The 18,396-nt window shown below is 38.4% G+C and overlaps 1 protein-coding gene across 4 annotated transcripts in view; it reads left to right on the top strand.

Annotated features, from left to right (window-relative positions):
- The window catches only part of lrriq1 (leucine-rich repeats and IQ motif containing 1), a 183,316-nt gene that overhangs the window by 20,541 nt on the left and 144,379 nt on the right, over positions 1-18,396 (top strand). For all 4 annotated transcript variants that reach the window (XM_087997145.1, XM_087997146.1, XM_043709694.2 and 1 more), the window contains exons 7-11: positions 3,741-3,815; positions 4,675-5,934; positions 9,434-9,586; positions 17,175-17,325; positions 18,176-18,369. In XM_087997145.1, coding sequence (XP_087853271.1) covers positions 3,741-3,815; positions 4,675-5,934; positions 9,434-9,586; positions 17,175-17,325; positions 18,176-18,369 — 1,833 coding nt within the window. The remainder of the gene's footprint in view (positions 1-3,740; positions 3,816-4,674; positions 5,935-9,433; positions 9,587-17,174; positions 17,326-18,175; positions 18,370-18,396) is intronic.

Below are 18,396 nucleotides of genomic sequence, written 5' to 3'. Positions count from 1 at the left end.
AAAAGTGGGATTAGTGTAGATAGGTGTTGGGTTTGTTTTTTGTTGATGCAGACTTGATGGGCCGAAAGAACTCTTCTGTACTCTAAGACTCTGACTTGTAAGACCCTGTGAGAGCATGTATGTAGCAAAGGGGACACATCATTGTAAATTTATCCTCACATTTGGAAATATATGCTCACTTTTGATCACCATCTGTGTGAGAGAATGTTTGTCTAGCAGCAGCTTTAACATTCAAGTTACAGGGTTTAGCGCTACAAGAGGTCTTGATTATGTTAAGATGTGAATTCAGTAGCTCGTGCAGCATGTACAGAATATGGGAACTTGGAAGGTGCTTGCAACTTTGACAATCAAACTGAATCTTTCCAGGCCGTAAAATATTGTTTGCGTTTCACAGCCATTTGTGGATTGATTCCTGATGTGGAATGATGTGGTCAAGAGTGCTTCGGGCAAGGATTTGTAGTTGTCACAATGGATTAATGCTTTAGATTCACGTATAGCATTTAGTGCTCACACTTTTACCTGAACTGTTCAGGTATCTGTGCAGTGTTATTGCCTTTCATAGTGCCTCACATCACTCAAATATGAAGCCCCTCCTCACAGAACAACACTTACCCAGTGCTCTGTCGATGTAATGTCAGCCAGTTTTAACTCTATTCCATACATACTGTTTGCATCGTGATGCAAGGAAACAACATTGAGGCATCAAGCAGTATAGCCCATGCTCAACATATTACTCTTAGTACTCCAAAGATACAAACAGTATTCCCTCTTTTCTGTCAACACCATCAGCATTAAATTTGTTCACATTCCCACCCACCCATCTATCTAATTGTTCATTTCCCCACTTTACCCCAAACCTCATGCATATCGAGTCAGCTTAGCAGATATAGTCATGTATTGCCCCCAGTGAGGCCAGGGCGGTGTTGACCTGCTCCCTTCTCCTACATTACCCCTTTTCTTTCTTTGCTGTATTGCCCTGCTCTCTTTATACATTGAGTTGCCTGCCTTCTCCAAGATTATTCTCTCTGCATCGCAGAATGGTGCCTTCAATCCCTACAATTGAATTCCTCAGCTTCTTTTTTGCAGCAATGGCTCCTGATAACTTCTCCTTGACTTTTGTGGTTAAACCCCCTTGACTAATTTCAAACAGATATCCTCAACTGATGACTGATCAGACTCCTGACTAATCTCTGTGCAGCTTCCTGACTGATTTCCCAGTTTGCATTGTTGTTGTGATTTGATTTATTACTGTCACACATACTTAAGTACAGTGAAAAATTTGATTTTTCTTGCAGTACAGGCAGATCACAACATACAAGGACACAAATATTGGGCCGAAGGGCCTGTTTCCACATTGTAGGGAATCTATTCTAATCTAATCTAAGATGTTAGGGTGATTGAACAGAGCAATACAATGTTACAGCTGCAAAGAGGTTGTGCAAATGCAAGATCACATTTGGATTTGAAATTTGAGAAATCCATTCAAAAGTCTAATAACAGTGGTCAGCCTGTGTACCCAGATTGACTATGCTCAATTCCCGGACTAATATTGGAGGCTACCCTTCACTTATTGTGCCAGGTACTCCTGACTGAAAGATGTCTCTTTTGACTTTACTCTGATTTCTCCCTTAAGATTTTGAGGCATGGCCATTTGCTTGCTGTACATGCAGTATGTTTGGTGTGTGTGCTGCTGGCAAGTGTTGCAGGCATGAGATTGCTGTATATGTAGCTACGTGTCTACCCCCTTCGCTGATGATTGCTGACAAACGTGACAAGCTGCTGTGCTTTGTGACTGCACCAAATGGCAAGGCAAGACTGTGAGGTACTGTGAGGTTTTAGCTCCAGCTGAGGCAACAAAGTACGAAAAAAACAAGGCAAGGTAATGAGTATCCATGCAGGTGCATGAGAGTGAGCACTAAGAGAGTAAGTGAGGATCCCAGAAGTGCACCCTGATGCAGTCCATGTTGGGAACTGAGGCTTTCTAGTTTCTATTTGATGGTGGGGGAATGGAAAACTGAACATAAATGGGGCAAGATTAACTATTAGTGAGATGTTGATTGATTCAAATAGGCCCTCTTGCTGCTCCAGTGGTGAGAATCTTATCTTGTTGTTCAACACTTGGTTGGATAGTGAACCATTTTACTCTCGATGTCAATAAGTTCCTCATTGTCCATCTCATGCAGCTTTCCCAACTTTCTTGCCAATGTGATCGCAGATTAAGCAAATTCTGTTTGGTCCTTGGGATTAAAAAATTTGTCTCTTGAAGTTAGTTTTAAGTCAGATGATCCGATGCTGTTGTCCACCTAGAACATTTTGCAAGTCTAAAGCCTTTGTTCTACAAGATGAGATAAATGATGGGCATTTCCACTTACTTGTGATCAACTGATTTCTGGGCGGCTCCCCCTGTTGGGTTCTGGATGTACATTCAATTTAAGTCTTGGATGAGTCCACCAAAAACTGGTACCCAGCACAAAGGTGGGTTGTGTCTTGCCTTGTTGTGATGATAGGTACATATTAATGCGATTTTAAGAATTTTGATTTCAAAATAGAAGGTGATGGATATTGATTCTTTCTCTTAAGCTTTTTTGTTTTAAAATAAAAAAGGTTCAAAGCCATGACTAAATCCAGAAACTTGTTAGCAAATGAGTGATTGCAGACTAATGTTCATGGAAAGATTTTATACTTGTTGTGTTTACCAACAAATGTGGTCAACATCTAAGGCCAATAGCTTTGCTTTCAGTTCAGAAGGATCTAGGATGAGCAAAAATTCTTTTAATTAGTTCAGAAGATAGTATTAAATTAAGATGCAAGTTTAGCTTCCCTCTTAGAATGAGTTTTTCAGGGAACAAATCACCTCAGCAGAAGGGTTTAGTTGGTAAAACTTCCAAATCAGGAGAGTTTGATGAGGAAATCTGCAAATTATTGAATAGAGAATGTTTAGGCTGCCAGATTCATGGAAATGTTCTCGTCAGCAGATTTGGAAAAGACTGAGATTTTTCAGGATTCAGTTAAATGAAACAATTAGGTGTTGAGATATGAGTGTAAATTCTCTGAGTTTAAGTCTTTTAAAGGATACTGTCAGGAAACTGGCTCAAATTACTTTTCTGTGTGATTTTCCTGTTGCCAACTGCCTTCTATACTGAGATAGCTTGTTTTCTTTTTTATAATAAGCATATTCTGTTGGTAACGAAAATCCACAGCCTTGTGTGAAAATGTTTCAGTGACTAAACATTCATATTAACTTACCAAACAGAAAAAAAAAGTGATCTTTCAAGCAGGGTTTCAATCAGAACTTACTTGTTCCCTAGAATCATCAGCTGGGATCACAACAATGTTCATTTCAACTTGGGCTTCCTCACCCTGTGTCTGACTGTTCAGTGAGGAGCTTGTGGAGACTTCAAGTAGATTCTGTGGAAATTTCAACAGTCACTTGACCTTTCAGTAGCTGTCTTAGCCATTTGTTAATGCCCACTTTTTCAAAGAAAAAGGCAGTTCCAGAATGGCAGCTGCAAAGACAGTCTATGTTTAAGTTTTAAATGGGACATGTGTTTACTCAGCATGACAGTGGAGATTTTGTTTATTTAATTTTCTACTAAATCATTGAACATGCTTTAAGAAAGATTCTTTTGTGATCACATGAGAAATTGTGAAACATTAGATGGATTTCTAATAAGGATATGCTAAATGTAAAGCTGCACAACCTTATTTAGGTAGATTATTGTATTATATGTTTTGTTCAGCAACAGCAGATTCAACTGGAAAAGAAAATCGGAGAAGACCAAGAACATTGGGAACAAAAGTTGAAGGAACATGAGGTGGGAGATCAAAGTCATGCTTTTGTGAATTTGTTTTTTTCCTCAGTTCTTTTAATTGCATTTTTTTGTTCATTTTGTGATTTCAATTTGAATACAATAAATAATCGTAAGCTATATGTTTTGTTTTAATTCCAAAATTCTGTTGTTATTAACTCACGACAAAATTCACAAAAATCCACACTTGGCATCATAATTTTGAACCTTATATCTTCAGTTACTGCCTTCTACCTCCACTGCAGCTACAGTAGGTAAAGGCAATGTAGCAAATCAGTTACAGCTGCACTTCCAAATCCAACCTCTCAAGCCTTTTGTCCACTATTCACCAGAATACCTCTGTGGCTGGTCATTTGGAACCAAAATGCTTTTGGATGAAGAAATGTGTTTGCGATCAATGTTAAGGGAAAGTTTTACCAAAGTTAATTAAAAGACAATCAATTAATTAAATTGTAATTATATTAATTTGCATAATTTTGGTTTTACCAAAACTTGTATGTTGATCATTTTAGAGTTAGGTTTATTTATTATTACATGGTGATATTGCCATAGCACCAGAGAGCTGCTGCTCTCATTGGAGAGCGATGACTGATGATGTGTTTAACCTGAGGGTTGGGGGAGAGGTTGAGGAGGAGAATCCTTCATGGAAACCTCAACTGGTGTGGGAGTTGAACCCACAGTGTTGGTGTCACTTTGCATTGTCAACCAGCCATCCAGGCAACCAAGCTAACCGATGAAACCTTGATATTGCATTGGAGCTTTTCATTGTAACTTCAGATAAAATCGGAAACCATTTTTATGTTTTCAATTCTGAGTAAAATGATATTTGGGCATCAAGTAATCTGAGCTTGTTTTAAATTTTTAGGCATTAATACAAGCAATGCAAATTAAGATGGATGAAGAACGAAGGATCTTTGAAGAACAGCAACACAAAGAGAGAATACGAGTGGAAGAGGTGCAAAACAGAGCATCAGCAATAATTCAGGCAAGGTTTCGGGCGTATTTAGTGAGGAAAAGGTATGCACCAATACTGAGGGAAAGGCAGGATGAAAGGAAGAGAAAAAAAGACCTGGAGTTAAGGATGGCAGAAGAGAAAAAAGCATTTGAAGAAAACATCAAAAGAAAATTAGAACAAAAACAGAAAGAAGAGGAGAAAGAGGGAAAGAGGTGGAAAGAAGTTGAACAATTGCAAAGAGAAGAACAGAAACGAAGACAGATTGAATATGAGAAGAAAAAGGAACAGGAACGACAAAGATTAGAAAAGGAGAGACAACAAAAGCTGGAGAAACTCCAAAATTTGAGAGAAGATGAAAAAAGAAAAGAGTTACAGAGAAGGAGAAACGAAGAAAAGCAAAAGGAAATAGAACATAAAAAGGAAGAGGAAAACAAGTTGCTAGAAAAAGAAAATAAAAAAGTGGCCTTAAGCCAAAGAGAAGACAAAGAAATTGAGAAGGAACATAAACCACAGCTAGTTGAAGAGAGAGATTTTTACTCCAGCATTAATAAGGATGATAACAATTCAGAGACTGCGAGTATTCCTCTGATTCAAAGTATAGGATTCTTTCAGAATATAGAGGAAAATAGTACTCTTGCAAATGACAGTCAAGATGTGAGCCAATGTATAGTTGCAATGGCTACAGATACAAACCTCAAAGTAAAGCTTCTAGCTGAAGAAACAGTGGAGAAAACAGCAGAGAATACACTTGCAATAGAATGCAATATCCCCCCAATACCCAAAAACCGTATCTTTCTGCAAAAAAGCAGAGTATTTGCAGTTAGTGATAAGGACCCTGGCAGACTGTCAGGTGAAGGAATATCTATATTAAATACAAGTAGTGTTGACTTACATAAGGAAGATCTGATTGACGCTTCCAAAGTAACTTCAAGTATGGATCATGATTTTGAGGAGCATTTGTCAGTATCAGAGCTCACCCTACCTGATCATGTTGAGCAAAAGAGACTAAGTTGGATGAAAATGTGTACACCTTGGTCCAAAATTAGCAGAGAAAACAAGTTGAAGAAAGTGAAACAACATATCAGACTTCAGACTATTCCTGTCAACCGACTACCTCCTCTGAGTCCTGGAGTTATTCTACAGTCAGGGGTTTGGAATTCACTTCAGCAGGTACAATTTATATTTTATAACTCGTGAACCTTAACAGTATTTTAATGAGTTATTTTAGTAGGGCATTTTTTGTTCACGTATTTGTTTTGAAAATGTACTTTACTTTCACACCCCTTTTGAATAAACCTGGTGACAAGCTTGCTGCAGGACAGTCAACTGTTAATGTTTGTGAGAGTGATTCCTTACTGCTTTTTAATGTTGAAAATGTGTTGCTGGAAAAGCGCAGCAGGTCAGGCAGCATCCAGGGAACAGGAGAATCGACGTTTCGGGCATAAGCCCTTCTTCAGGAATGCTTTTTAATGTTCCCTTTCATTTCATAATCAGCATCTGAAAAAGAGACAGCCTTCAGACCAGAAACCCATTTGTGGTATATTGATGGTGTGAATTTGTGTTGTGCTACTCCATTCTCATCCACATTCTGCCATAGTTCATGTTGTGTCACTAGTTTCCTCCAGTGGCTTCTAATCAAAGGTGACCACTGGGACTCTTTCAAGAGTGAGGAAAAACATAGCTTTTGTAATCCGGGATTATGATCAGATTCCACTAGAAAAAGGACAAATTTCATACCTTATGGTTCTCGCTAATATTTCATCCGATATTATTTCCTGCTTGTTGGGTATATGGTGACAGTGCTGAAAATGTGTTGCTGGAAAAGCGCAGCAGGTCAGGCAGCATCCAAGGCGCAGGAGAATCGACGTTTCGGGCATGAGCCCTTCTTTAGGAATCTGGTGACAGTGAGTATTTGGTACTTCACCTGGGTGCCCACTACTTATTTGCAAGTTTTCAGCAGGATTTTTAAATGGAAAATATCATAACTAATCCTGATTTTCACCTATCCATACAACAATGCATGAAGTTACGGCAAGGATTCCCACATCCTTATTAAAAGCATAAGCATGTGTTGACTTTCCCTTCTTGAAACAGGGCTCCTGAGGCAAATTGTTGTACCCTTATTGTCATTTTGACTGAAATCAACACACTTGAGTGTGGATTACATTGAAGCCTTCTTTGTCCTAATTGTGCTGTACAGAGTCACTGGGGAATCTTTGATTCTGCATGCTTAAACATCTGGATTAGCAAATGGAACTCTGAACTAAATAATTCAGTTCAGTAACACAGGACTATCATGAGATTTAAATACAAACCTGCAGGCATTTGTCATCTCCCCATTATGGGTAATTTTGCACCAATTTAAAACTTAACACCAGGATTGTTCACTTCAACGATTTATACAAAACATATGGATAGAGTCCCTTTATTCTGCATTTCATTTATTTGCCAATGAAAAGTCTACAGCTAACTTAGCTCAATAAAAAAATGTAAATTCCTTTGTGTGTTTTATACCAATTGTAGTTGTCCTTAAGTGGTAAACATTTGGAAAACCTATTCTGGAGCTTATTCTTTTTAATCAGTGAAAAAGCCTAGGGCGATTGAGAATGTTTACAGCTGGCTCTGGATATTACTACCCCCATTCCCTTGTGTAACAGTTATGGCATTGCTGAAATAAACAGACATCAAAGAATGTAACTACAGATTTATTAAAATGTGGGAGAGCGTTTTTGTCAAAAGACAGTTTAACTCTGCAGAGAATTTTGATCAATTCTTTAGATAGTGTTTGTTGAAATCTCAAGGATTTCCCATGTCAGTGTTTTAAAATATGTGATGTAATTCCCTATAGTTATTCCCACAGCATCACTAAAGCGATCCAAAAGAAATGTGCTAGACTTTTGTGTTAAGTAAATATTTCATTGGCGACCATATTTAAATAGGTTCATTTATTCAATACAGCAGGATATTTTGAAAATGAGTATTTAATCTTATTATGCAATACTGATGTGAAAGTGGTTCACTAGTCAAGCCATGGTGTTGACTGCAGAAATAAAAAAAAGTCCTGCTTCACTTAGACCATTTTATTTTGTGCTAGTAAACAAAATATGATGAGTGAAATTGGCATTTGCCAGGAAAGTGGTACAAACGCATGGTCAAATGGCAGCCTATTTGTACCCATGCCTAGTTTTATTGCTCGTTGAAGTTAAAATCAAGCATGGGTTGCCTGATTTGTCCAATTGACATAGATTGACTACATATTGTATGTTATATGTTACCTTTACCCTTTGAGTATTTTAAGTTTTGGGAATAGGTGGCATGAAATTAGTGAAGATACTGATAGTATAGAATTTGAGTATTACTGAAAAAAGAGACAAGCTCTTGAAGTATCTCTACATGCACTCATCAGGACAGAGGCAAGAATATTATATCTCAAAGGGAAGAACAATTATATTTGCCAGTGAATGTAGGCTTGCAGCAGGCAATACTGGAGAATTCATTAACAGATTTCGCAACTTGTTCCTCAAGGAAAGGGAATGCTCCATTTTGAAAGTGAACTTGAGTGCTGGGTGTTTTTTAGTGGAAGCATCATGAGTTAGGCTCACAGAAGCAGCTAAAAAGGCTGAACCTTTGGAAGAGGAAACTTCAGTATGATCTGATGTTAGGAGATATTTATTTTGTTTTAGTGAAGGCTAAATTTCTGCTCAATGATTTGGAAAGGGAAAGTCTTGTTTTCTCTTCAGTTGGTGCAGGGGAGGTTTTCTCCCTTTTGGGGGAGAAGGCTGAGTTTACCCTCTGTGATGGGGTGAAAGCCAATAGTGGGTGTGTGGAGGAGTCATTTCCCAGAGAAGATATGATGGAAATGGAATTGGAAAAACGCTTTATTCTCAGTTGGCTGAGAAGGCTAGATCTATCTTCAATGAGGTTGACTTTCGGCTGAGATCAGGGTTTGCCATGCAGTTTTCACTCCAGGGACAGAAGTGTGGGTAATGGAGGATTCATTTATGCTTTTGGTGCAGTGCAGTCCAATGTGACCTGATTTAAGCTCAAGAGAGGCAGTGTTTTGTTCACAAATTCTGTTCATTGATGAAGTGGGGAGGTTGCTCATTTCTAGTAGGTAACGGAAAGGTTACCTTGATAATACTGTTTGTATGTGCTCACACAAATTTATAGGGTACCTTTCAGTCACCACAAATTGACCTGGTAGGGAAACTACATTTATGTCCTTTTAAATATTGAGTAACATTGCAAAATCCAATGAAAGTTTTCATAATCAAAACCTTCAGGGTAACATCTTAGATATGCCACAGATTGGATCTTATAGGTATTCAAAAGGTATGATGATTCAATTAAATTCTGAGAATCGTGCTAGTTCTCTGACTTATTTTGGTTTGACATTTCCTGTCCATGTACCAGGTTTACCACCAGCTTTGAATTTGATTTCATAAACAGTTGAAATAATTTATTCGGATCTGAAAAGTAAGATTTCGTTTTGGAAATCATCATTAAATCTGAAAGTTTAAGTCTCCTGGGGATCCAGACTTAAGTGTGGAAACCAACCCAAGTTGCAAACGTACTGACAAATTCATTTTCTTCCATCATGTCTCTTACAAAATTTAGGAATGTGATTTGAGTGATTCCCTGTGTACTAAAGCTTATTTATTGAACACAGGTTAGAACAGTCACTCTTCAAGATTTACCTGGTTTCAGCCTATCCACATTTTCACAATGCCTCCTTCTCCAGTCACTAACACTTCAAAATTGTGGAATAGAGACATTGGAGGGTATCAATAATTGCAAAGGATTAAAGTACATCGATGTGCAGGTAAAAAGAAAGTTTGCTTTTGAATAGTTATTCTCTAATTGTATGTTGTCCTAGGTCCTATTGCCCACATCTATTGAAGTATTTCCTGTTACACCTGATAGTATTGTTCACACCTATGTTGCACCTTCAAGTGGTTTAAATATTACATTGATAAAGCAGCAGTAAATCATAATTAAACAATATTTTAAAGATAAGTGTTTATTCTTTGCTTGTGTCCATTAACCTTGACAACATATTTGCTTCTAGGTATTTGAAAGTAAATACGAAGTTATTGCATGAGCAAACCCATGGACCAGGGAGCCTTGGGAAGAAATTAATTAGTACTTCCATTTTTTTTCACAAAGAAGTGTCCCTCAGCAACTGCCGTGTAATTTACCTGAGGAAATGCCCATTTGGAAAACATTCCTTCAGAGTGTACCCATTAGCCTTAAAGGAACAGGTTATCCTGAGCATAATTCTAGCTTGGCAATAACTTTCTCCAAGGTAGTCCATTAAATATTAGGAAAGGCATGAAATGGAAACTGTCTCCTTGTTGTATAATAAATTGGTGCAGATCTCCTAGTTTCTGGATAGTTGGAAACTAGACATTCCCTGGAAAATGTGCTTATGGGCAAAGTGAAAGTCCTGATGCACTGACTGGGAATTGTCAGGATGTTTAAGACTTTGATTGGCAATTACCTGGTATCTGGAGCCACTCCACTCTCTCCTCCAGCTTCTACTATGGAACCAAAGTGACAACAACTAATCCCTCCCTCCCTCCCCTACTGGTGCAGACCTTTCCTTGTCTATTACTGGACCTGACTTCATCCTACCACATCCCTCACCACCCTGGTACCTGGATGCCTCATCCACCTGCCATCAGTCCTACCCAAATGCCACCAGTACTTCCCACCTCCCTGCCATTTGTACTCCTCTGCCGCTTACTTCACCTCTCACTTGCCTTCTCTCAACAGTTGTCAAAATACCTTCAGGGTCTTTATATCCTGTTAGACAGCAGCTAGTGTTGAGAAAGGGGTGGGATTTCAATCCGAATCCATTTTGCTGCTGGCTGAATGGAATCTTGGCCTGGACTAGACTTCAGGTTGGAAAGCCCTTGGTCTGGAAATTTGAACAGTGAACTCCTCCAGAGATCAGTGTGTATTTCTTTGTCTGGTCTGAATTGGAAATAGGGTTTCAGAATATCCGGGTCAACGTGCTTAAAATTAAATATTTCTAAAACAGTTTACCCTTTGTAAGCAATACAACTGCTATTTCATAATCAAATTTGGTACCGTAATTGTAATTTCAAATACAATACCTCCAAATCGTAATCATAAATATGGCATTTTCACTGTAGTAATCTGCTCCAACTGGCTACATGGGAGCGTTTTCAGTGGGTCGTATTCTTAGCCCTCACTGTAATGAGAAGATGTTGACTGAAAGCCAGCAGACACTCAAAAAGAAGTGGGGCAATGGAAGTCGGAAGGGAGCATTCACTACTGTAATTATTCAGCACTTTGCTTCCAGGTGAGACTAATGAAGCTGTGGCTCGAGTGCAGGCATTAGGTTAATACATGCAAGACAATTTAGCTTTTCTTTTCAGAGCTGCTGTACCAAAACCTCCTAACGTAATTTAGATTCAAAATATTTGGCTACCAGAATGTCAAACTTTCTTTGGCAGCCCATACCTGTTAAACATATGCTGTTAATATCAGCTCTTGCCAATTTCTTTCTTTAAATAATTAGTGCACTTGTTGAATGCCAAGATCTCCACATGTAAAAGCCATGAGTTTGTCAGTGCAGTTTGTTATGATAATGGTGTCAGGCCTCACTGGGGCAGTGCTGGCAGTTCAGCCCTGGAGTTGTAACAAAACTTAAAAATATTACCAAAGTTCCCATTTACCTGTTATACAGATCCAATCTTTTTCAATCTAAGTCCACAATTAGAAAAAGTGAAAAATAAAAAGACACAGCCTTCATAACAGTAGGCACACGCTAGTGATATTTTACTTCTATTAACCGATTTGAATATCTGAGACCTTCATGGACTAAAGAGTTTTAAAACATAAAGGACAAATACTAATCTAAATTGGTTGCTGTGACTTGATCACAGATTGAGGCAAGCTTCGTGAGACCAGTGTAAGATTTTCAAAATCTGTCTGCACGAAAATTACAGTTTCATTCAAAGACAATGAAATCAGACAAACAAGGCAAGACATTTGCAGCTCTTGTTTAATCACATTTGTATGACCAGTTCATATGGGAGATGAAAAGTTACTTCTGGACTGTTCAGTTTGGAAGAAAAATGGAGCAGACTCCAGAATACAAATTGAGATATCAACAACTGCTTTAAGCATCAAAGCAAAGAGCAAAAAAAATGAATTGATAACTACAAAAATCTGGAAGCTTTTCTTTCCTTGTCTCTTTCAACCTTAAATTCAGTATCCAGTGAAAATGTAACTTTGGACATCAACCATTCACTGAGAACATAAAATCTATAACTTCACCATGCTGCTCTAAATTTTTAAACAACTTAGCCCCAGGTTTAAAGTCTTACACCTCAAGGCATCTTGAAAACTTTAAATGGCAATTCCTGCCTTTACTGTATGACTTCCTCTCCGTTAGCTTTAAACTTGTTACCTATGCTTGTGTGTCTTTGGTGGTACATTTTTGGGTTTTTTTTCAGGGTAAGGTAGGTGGTAAAATTATTTTTTCGAGGAGAAAGTGAGGACTGCAGATGCTGGAGATCAGAACTGAAAATGTGTTGCTGGAAAAGCGCAGCAGGTCAGGCAGCATCCAAGGAATAGGAGAATCGACGTTTTGGGCATAAGCCCTTCTTCAGGAATGAGGAAAGTGTGTCCAGCAGGCTAAGATAAAAGGTAGGGAGCAGGGACTTGGGGGAGGGGTGTTGGAAATGCGATAGGTGAAAGGAGGTCAAGGTGAGGGTGATAGGCCGGAGTGGGGTGGGGGCGGAGAGGTCAGGAAGAAGATTGCAGGTTAGGAAGGTGGTGCTGAGTTCGAGGGATTTGACTGAGACAAGGTGGGGGAAGGGGAAATGAGGAAACTGGAGAAATCTGAGTTCATCCCTTGTGGTTGGAGGGTTCCTAGGCGGAAGATGAGGTGCTCTTCCTCCAACTGTCGTGTTGCTATGGTCTGGCGATGCAGACCATCGCCAGACCATAGCAACACGACGGTTGGAGGAAGCGCGCCTCATCTTCTGCTTAGGAACCCTCCAACCACAAGGGATGAACTCCGATTTCTCCAGTTTCCTCATTTCCCCTCCCCCCACCTTGTCTCAGTCAAATCCCTCGAACTCAGCACCGCCTTCCTAACCTGCAATCTTCTTCCTCACCTCTCCGCCCCCAACCTAGTCCGGCCTGTCACCCTCACCTTGACCTCCTTCCACCTATCGCATTTCCAACGCCCCTCCCCCAAGTCCCTCCTCCCTTTTATCTTAGCCTGCTGGACACACTTTCCTCATTCCTGGAGAAGGGCTTATGCCCGAAACGTCGATTCTCCTATTCCTTGGATGCTGCCTGACCTGCTGTGCTTTTCCAGCAACACATTTTCAGCAAAATACTTTTTTCCTCAATTGAAGAAATTCTTCTGCTATTTTTCCTGCTACTGATATCAGGCTAATGGATCTGTAGTTCCCTGTTTTCTCTCTTTTTTTTTTTAAGTAACGTTACATTTTGCAATTTCCCTATCTCTAGCACTGTTGCAGATTAGAATTTTGAAAGAACATCACCAAAATGATATTGCTCTAACCATCTCTTTCAACTCTCTTGGGTGAAGATTGTTGAATTCCATTTCAGTCCCATTAATGTCTCCTTTTGTACGAATAATATCTTTCAGTTTCATACACTCTAACTAGATACTTAAATTTGCATTATTTCAGGGTTACTTCTTGTATCTTCCTCTGCGAAGACTGACACAAAAGTTCCTTCTCTATTTCCTCATATAAGTTCTTCTGTCTGTACCTGTAAGGGACATTTGTCTTTGTTAATCTTTTCCTTGTTACATACCCATAACAATTTACAATCTATTTTTATGTTTCTTGCTGTTACATTCAAAATTTATCCTTTTTTAGAAAATCAATCTCTCAGTTTCTTTTGCTGAATTCTAAAATATTTCCAATCGTCTGTCAATTTTATAAGCCTTCTCCCTTGATCTCATACTATTTTTAACTTCCCTTCTAAGTGTGGCTTCCTTGTTTTTAACTGTTGGGTATTTTTTCCTTATCGGAATATATTTTTTTTACAAAAACAAGGATTAATTTTTAAAATATTAGCCCTTATTTATCTACCGTGAAATGTATTTTTTTCAATCTAACACTGTCGACTTCCTCTTTGCAACATCACAAATGCCCTTGCTTGGATTTAAGACACCAGTTTCCGATTTAGCCATTTTTTTTCAAAGATAATAAATTCTATCATACCAAGGTCATTATTCCCTAAAAGTTCTTTTATAACACTAATTTAATTATTCCTTTGTTGTTGCATGATACTACATCTAAAATACTCTGTTTGTTCCTCGACATATTGCTCCAGAAAACTGTTACAACCAAATTCCAAAAGTTCTTCCTCCACAGCATTGATGCTCATTAGATTTACATTGTCTAAATTAGATTGAAGTCACTCTTGCTATATTCACCAATATTTTGCTAATTTATACTGTGCCCTACATTCCCACTACTGTTGAAAGTCTGTAACCATTCCTTTTGATGTTTTCTGCCCCTTGCTGTTTCTTAGCTCCATCAAACTGATTCAAGACCCTGTTTTTCTGATCTGAGATCCTCTTCATAAATACATTAATCCCTTCTGTTATTATTAGCACTACCCCACATCCTTTTCTTTTACGTCTATCCCATCTGAATGCTGAATATGTTTCAATATTCAGTCTTGGTCATCATGTCTCCATGTCTCTGTAATGGCAATTAAATCAGACCTTTTGGCTTTTAACACCATCATTTGACCATCTTGTTGTGAATATTGCATACATTCAGATTGAATACTTTTAATTTTGCTTTTTTCACACCATTCTACAACTTTACCCTGGTTGATTCTAAGATGTGTTTCTGCTGTTTTATACATTATGTATATCTTCGCTACTTCCCATAAAATCAGCTTTGTTTTTTGTTCTATATGAATTCTCTGGGGATTCTATTCCCCTGACAAACTAACTTAAATTCTCCCAACAGCAGCAACAAATCTCCCACCAGGATATTAGTGTCAGTCCTGCTAAGGAGCAACCCATCCTTCTTGAACTAGTGCCAGTCTTCCCTCCAGCACCATTTTTTCCAGACCTGTGATCATTCTATCAACCTTACTATTTCCATATTCACTAGCAGATGGGAGCAATCCTGAGATGAGGGTCTAGTGGGCTCCCTTCTCAGTCTCTTGCCTAGTTTGCTAAATTATACTTCAGAATCCCACCCTCCTTTCACATGGTAATGAACTCTGGTTCTTCAGCCTCCCCAAAAGAATGTTCTTAAGTTGCGCTGTGTGACATTCTTGATCCAGGCGCCAGGGAAACACATACCATCCTGGACTTATGTTCACAGCCACTGAAATACCTTTATATACTCCTAACTGTTGAATTACTGACCACTATTGCTCTTCTACCCTTCTCTCCCACACTCTGTATAGCTGAGCCATTACAGTGCCACACCTACGTTCCTCTGGATTGCTCTAATGAACCATTGCCCTCACCAGTATCCAACATTGAAAACCAGTTAATGAGTGATATGTCTCTGTGCACTATTTGTCTGGTCTTCACTATTTGTCTGGTTTTCTAGATTCCCTAGCAATCATCCATTCCCTATCTGTGTGCCTGATCTTTCCCATTCCCTCTCTGTATGTCTGATCTTAATCTGTGGTGTGAATGCATTCCTAAAAATGCTACCCACATGTTTCAGTTTCACTGATAGACGACAGTGACTTTATAACATGGAACTCAGGTTTTTGCAGCTGATGACACATCCAGAGATTACATGTTTTGATTGTCTAGGCTGCATGAAATGTCCATGACTTCCCACGTGGAACAAGATGGCCATTCCATGGAGCTGAGCTGTCCTGCTATGCTATAAACCTGCTCTTGGACTAACTACTTTAAACTGGAGGGAAGAAACCAAAATAAAAAACAAAATCTTTCCAAGCAGCACCAAAGAATGTAGCTCTGTTGCTGATTGCCTGTTTTGGGATTCATTTCTCTCCTCTACTAGGTGATGTTGAATCCCTGTCTTGGGGTCTTTGTCTCACTTTAGCTGTTCATAATCCTTCTCTCCCCTGCTTGACCATGTCTTGCTTACTGCCTGTCACAGTGTCTTCTTGCGCCTGCTCCACTAGTTTTGTTGGCTTCCTTCTCTTGTCTGCTGCTGACTGCCTTTCTCAGTGTTTCCTCACACCTGCTCCTTTGGTATTGATGAGCACACCTTTTCAGCCACCTGGAAGGACTGAAGCTTTTGTTTTTGGTTTTTGTCCCTTGTTCCTTAGCTAGCAATACTGTTTGCGACTTGAACGTCTAAACTGAAACTGACTTGAGCTTCGGATTGCGATCATTACCTACTTCCACTTGAGTCTAACTCTATCCCTGCCTCAGCCCATACTGAAGTCCTCATCAATGCCTAAGTCTCTGAATTTCATTAATCAAATATATTCCAGGCCAACTTCCCTCCTTCTCTCCATAAATTTAAGCTTATTGATAGCTCTGCTCTCTAAATTCTAACTTGCATCAATTCTCATCCACATATTACCTCTGTGCTTGCTGGCTTACAGCAGCTCCAAGTCTGATCCATTTTCAAATCCCTGTCTGGCCTTGCACTTTCTTATCCCTCAACACTCTGACATTGTTATCCTCCTCTGATTCTGGCATGTTGAGCATTTCCAATTTTAATTGATCCTCCATTGGCCTCTGTGCCAATGCCTTACGTTTTGGAATTCCTTTCTTAAACCACTTGAAATCTATCCCATTGACTATCCATATGGTCATCAGCTTTACTAGCTCCTTACGTGGCTCGGTATTGTTTTATATTGCAGGTGCAATATAAATACAAATATTTTCCTGTGACTGCCCTACTGCTGGTAAATATTAAAATGCATTCCATTATGGAACTTAATTAATGTTTCAAATGAACACTTTTGAAAAATAAATGTAAGTCTAAAAATGTGTGGGAGGGAGATACTAAGTATTGATACAATTGATAAGATGCGAAAGATAACCATAGCAGATTGTTCAATATTAGAGAGAAAAATTGTACGTATATACTGATTCCATTTTGAAAGTAAGGACACCACTAAAATAATATTGTTGATGCCTATCTCTAAGGTGTCTGCAGTGCATTGGTTTTAATTTATTCAACAATCCCCTTGCCAAACTAAAGACCAGAACCATAGAGCACTGGTTCTTTCTAAAGACTAATGAAATGAGAATTGATCATAGTCTAGAATAACCAACATAGTAACAGTTCTGATTTGTTCACTCACAAAAATGATCAGTTTATTTTACCAATAAAAAACTGGTATTGGTAATGTGACAATATCCTACAATGTCCAACTATAATAAAAATTCTAAGTTGATAAATATTAAATGTTTTTACTTTTTCACTTAGGAGAATAAGATCAAGCATATTCACTGCCTTGAGTTAGAAAATCTGTGTATTCTTCTGCTCAGTCACAATCAGATAACCTCTATACATGGTCTGGAGAACTGCAGCAACCTCCAAGTCCTTGAGTTATCACACAATAATATCACTCGGATAGGTGAGCATTTTATGGTTGTTATTTCTCTGCTTGTACCTGCGGTGTGCTCTCATTTGATTTTTGAAGCTCTCACAAAAGAATACACATGGACCAAATGTATGTAATGCAATCTAGTCCTCTAACACACAAGTTGCTGAGTATCCTTACTCTTTCCAAGTATCACCCCTGCACAGGGAACCAGTTTTGAACTGTTTTCTAAATAAAATAAATTACCATGTTTACTTAGAATATTATGTGAAATTAATATGAACTTTAAAAGCCAGTACAGATTATTTTCTTTTCTGCTAATACCTATCAATCTTTCTCTCAAATCTAAAAATACCGGATTTCATTATCTGCATTATATTGTCTGTGAGCAGGGTATTAGAAGAGGTAAGTACTATGATCAAACCTACATCAGTTATGCTATGGTGACATTTTCAGTGATTATGCACTTAATGGATTTGTTGATCATCATTTTATTCACTGTCTCTTTTTCCTAGTATTTTATTCCACCATTTATTTGCATATAAATAAGCACAAAGAACTCGGAATACTTGAATATGAATATTGTGTGTTCTTTTTCTGCAAACTTATTCAGGTAGAAAGTAGAGTAGTGTAGTCTTAGATGTAAGTATATGCATACCCCTAAAAATTCTGAGTTCCATTGTGAGTTGTACTGGTGGAATAGAATTCCATTACTACTTCCATTCCTCTTAAGTTAATGTTGTACACAAAGGCAAAAGCCGGCAAGTAAAAATCAATAGAGAACATGAATTGTTTGGAATGTTTGGTAGCCCTCAGAATTTCACTGTTTAGGTTACATGTGTTTGTTACACTGATTTTTGTTTTTAAATTCATGATTTTCTAGGTGGTCTGGAATCTTTCAAAAAGCTTCAGAGGCTTGTTGTGGATCATAATGAATTAATAAGTACCAAAGGTTTAAGTGAAACTCCTACCCTGCTCTACCTTGATTGCTCCTTTAACTACCTTGACAGCATAGAAGGCATTGATAACTGTGGGCTTCTTCAAACCCTGAAGTTACAAAACAACAATCTTTCTGAGGTAACGTGCAGTTATGGTTACAATAAG

The sequence above is a fragment of the Chiloscyllium plagiosum genome, unplaced genomic scaffold (genome assembly GCF_037043375.1).
Source record: "Chiloscyllium plagiosum isolate Xiang-an unplaced genomic scaffold, Cpla_swu_hap1 HiC_scaffold_19, whole genome shotgun sequence".
NCBI classification, from domain to species: Eukaryota; Metazoa; Chordata; class Chondrichthyes; order Orectolobiformes; family Hemiscylliidae; genus Chiloscyllium; species Chiloscyllium plagiosum.
This window is presented reverse-complemented; position numbering and strand designations above follow the sequence as displayed.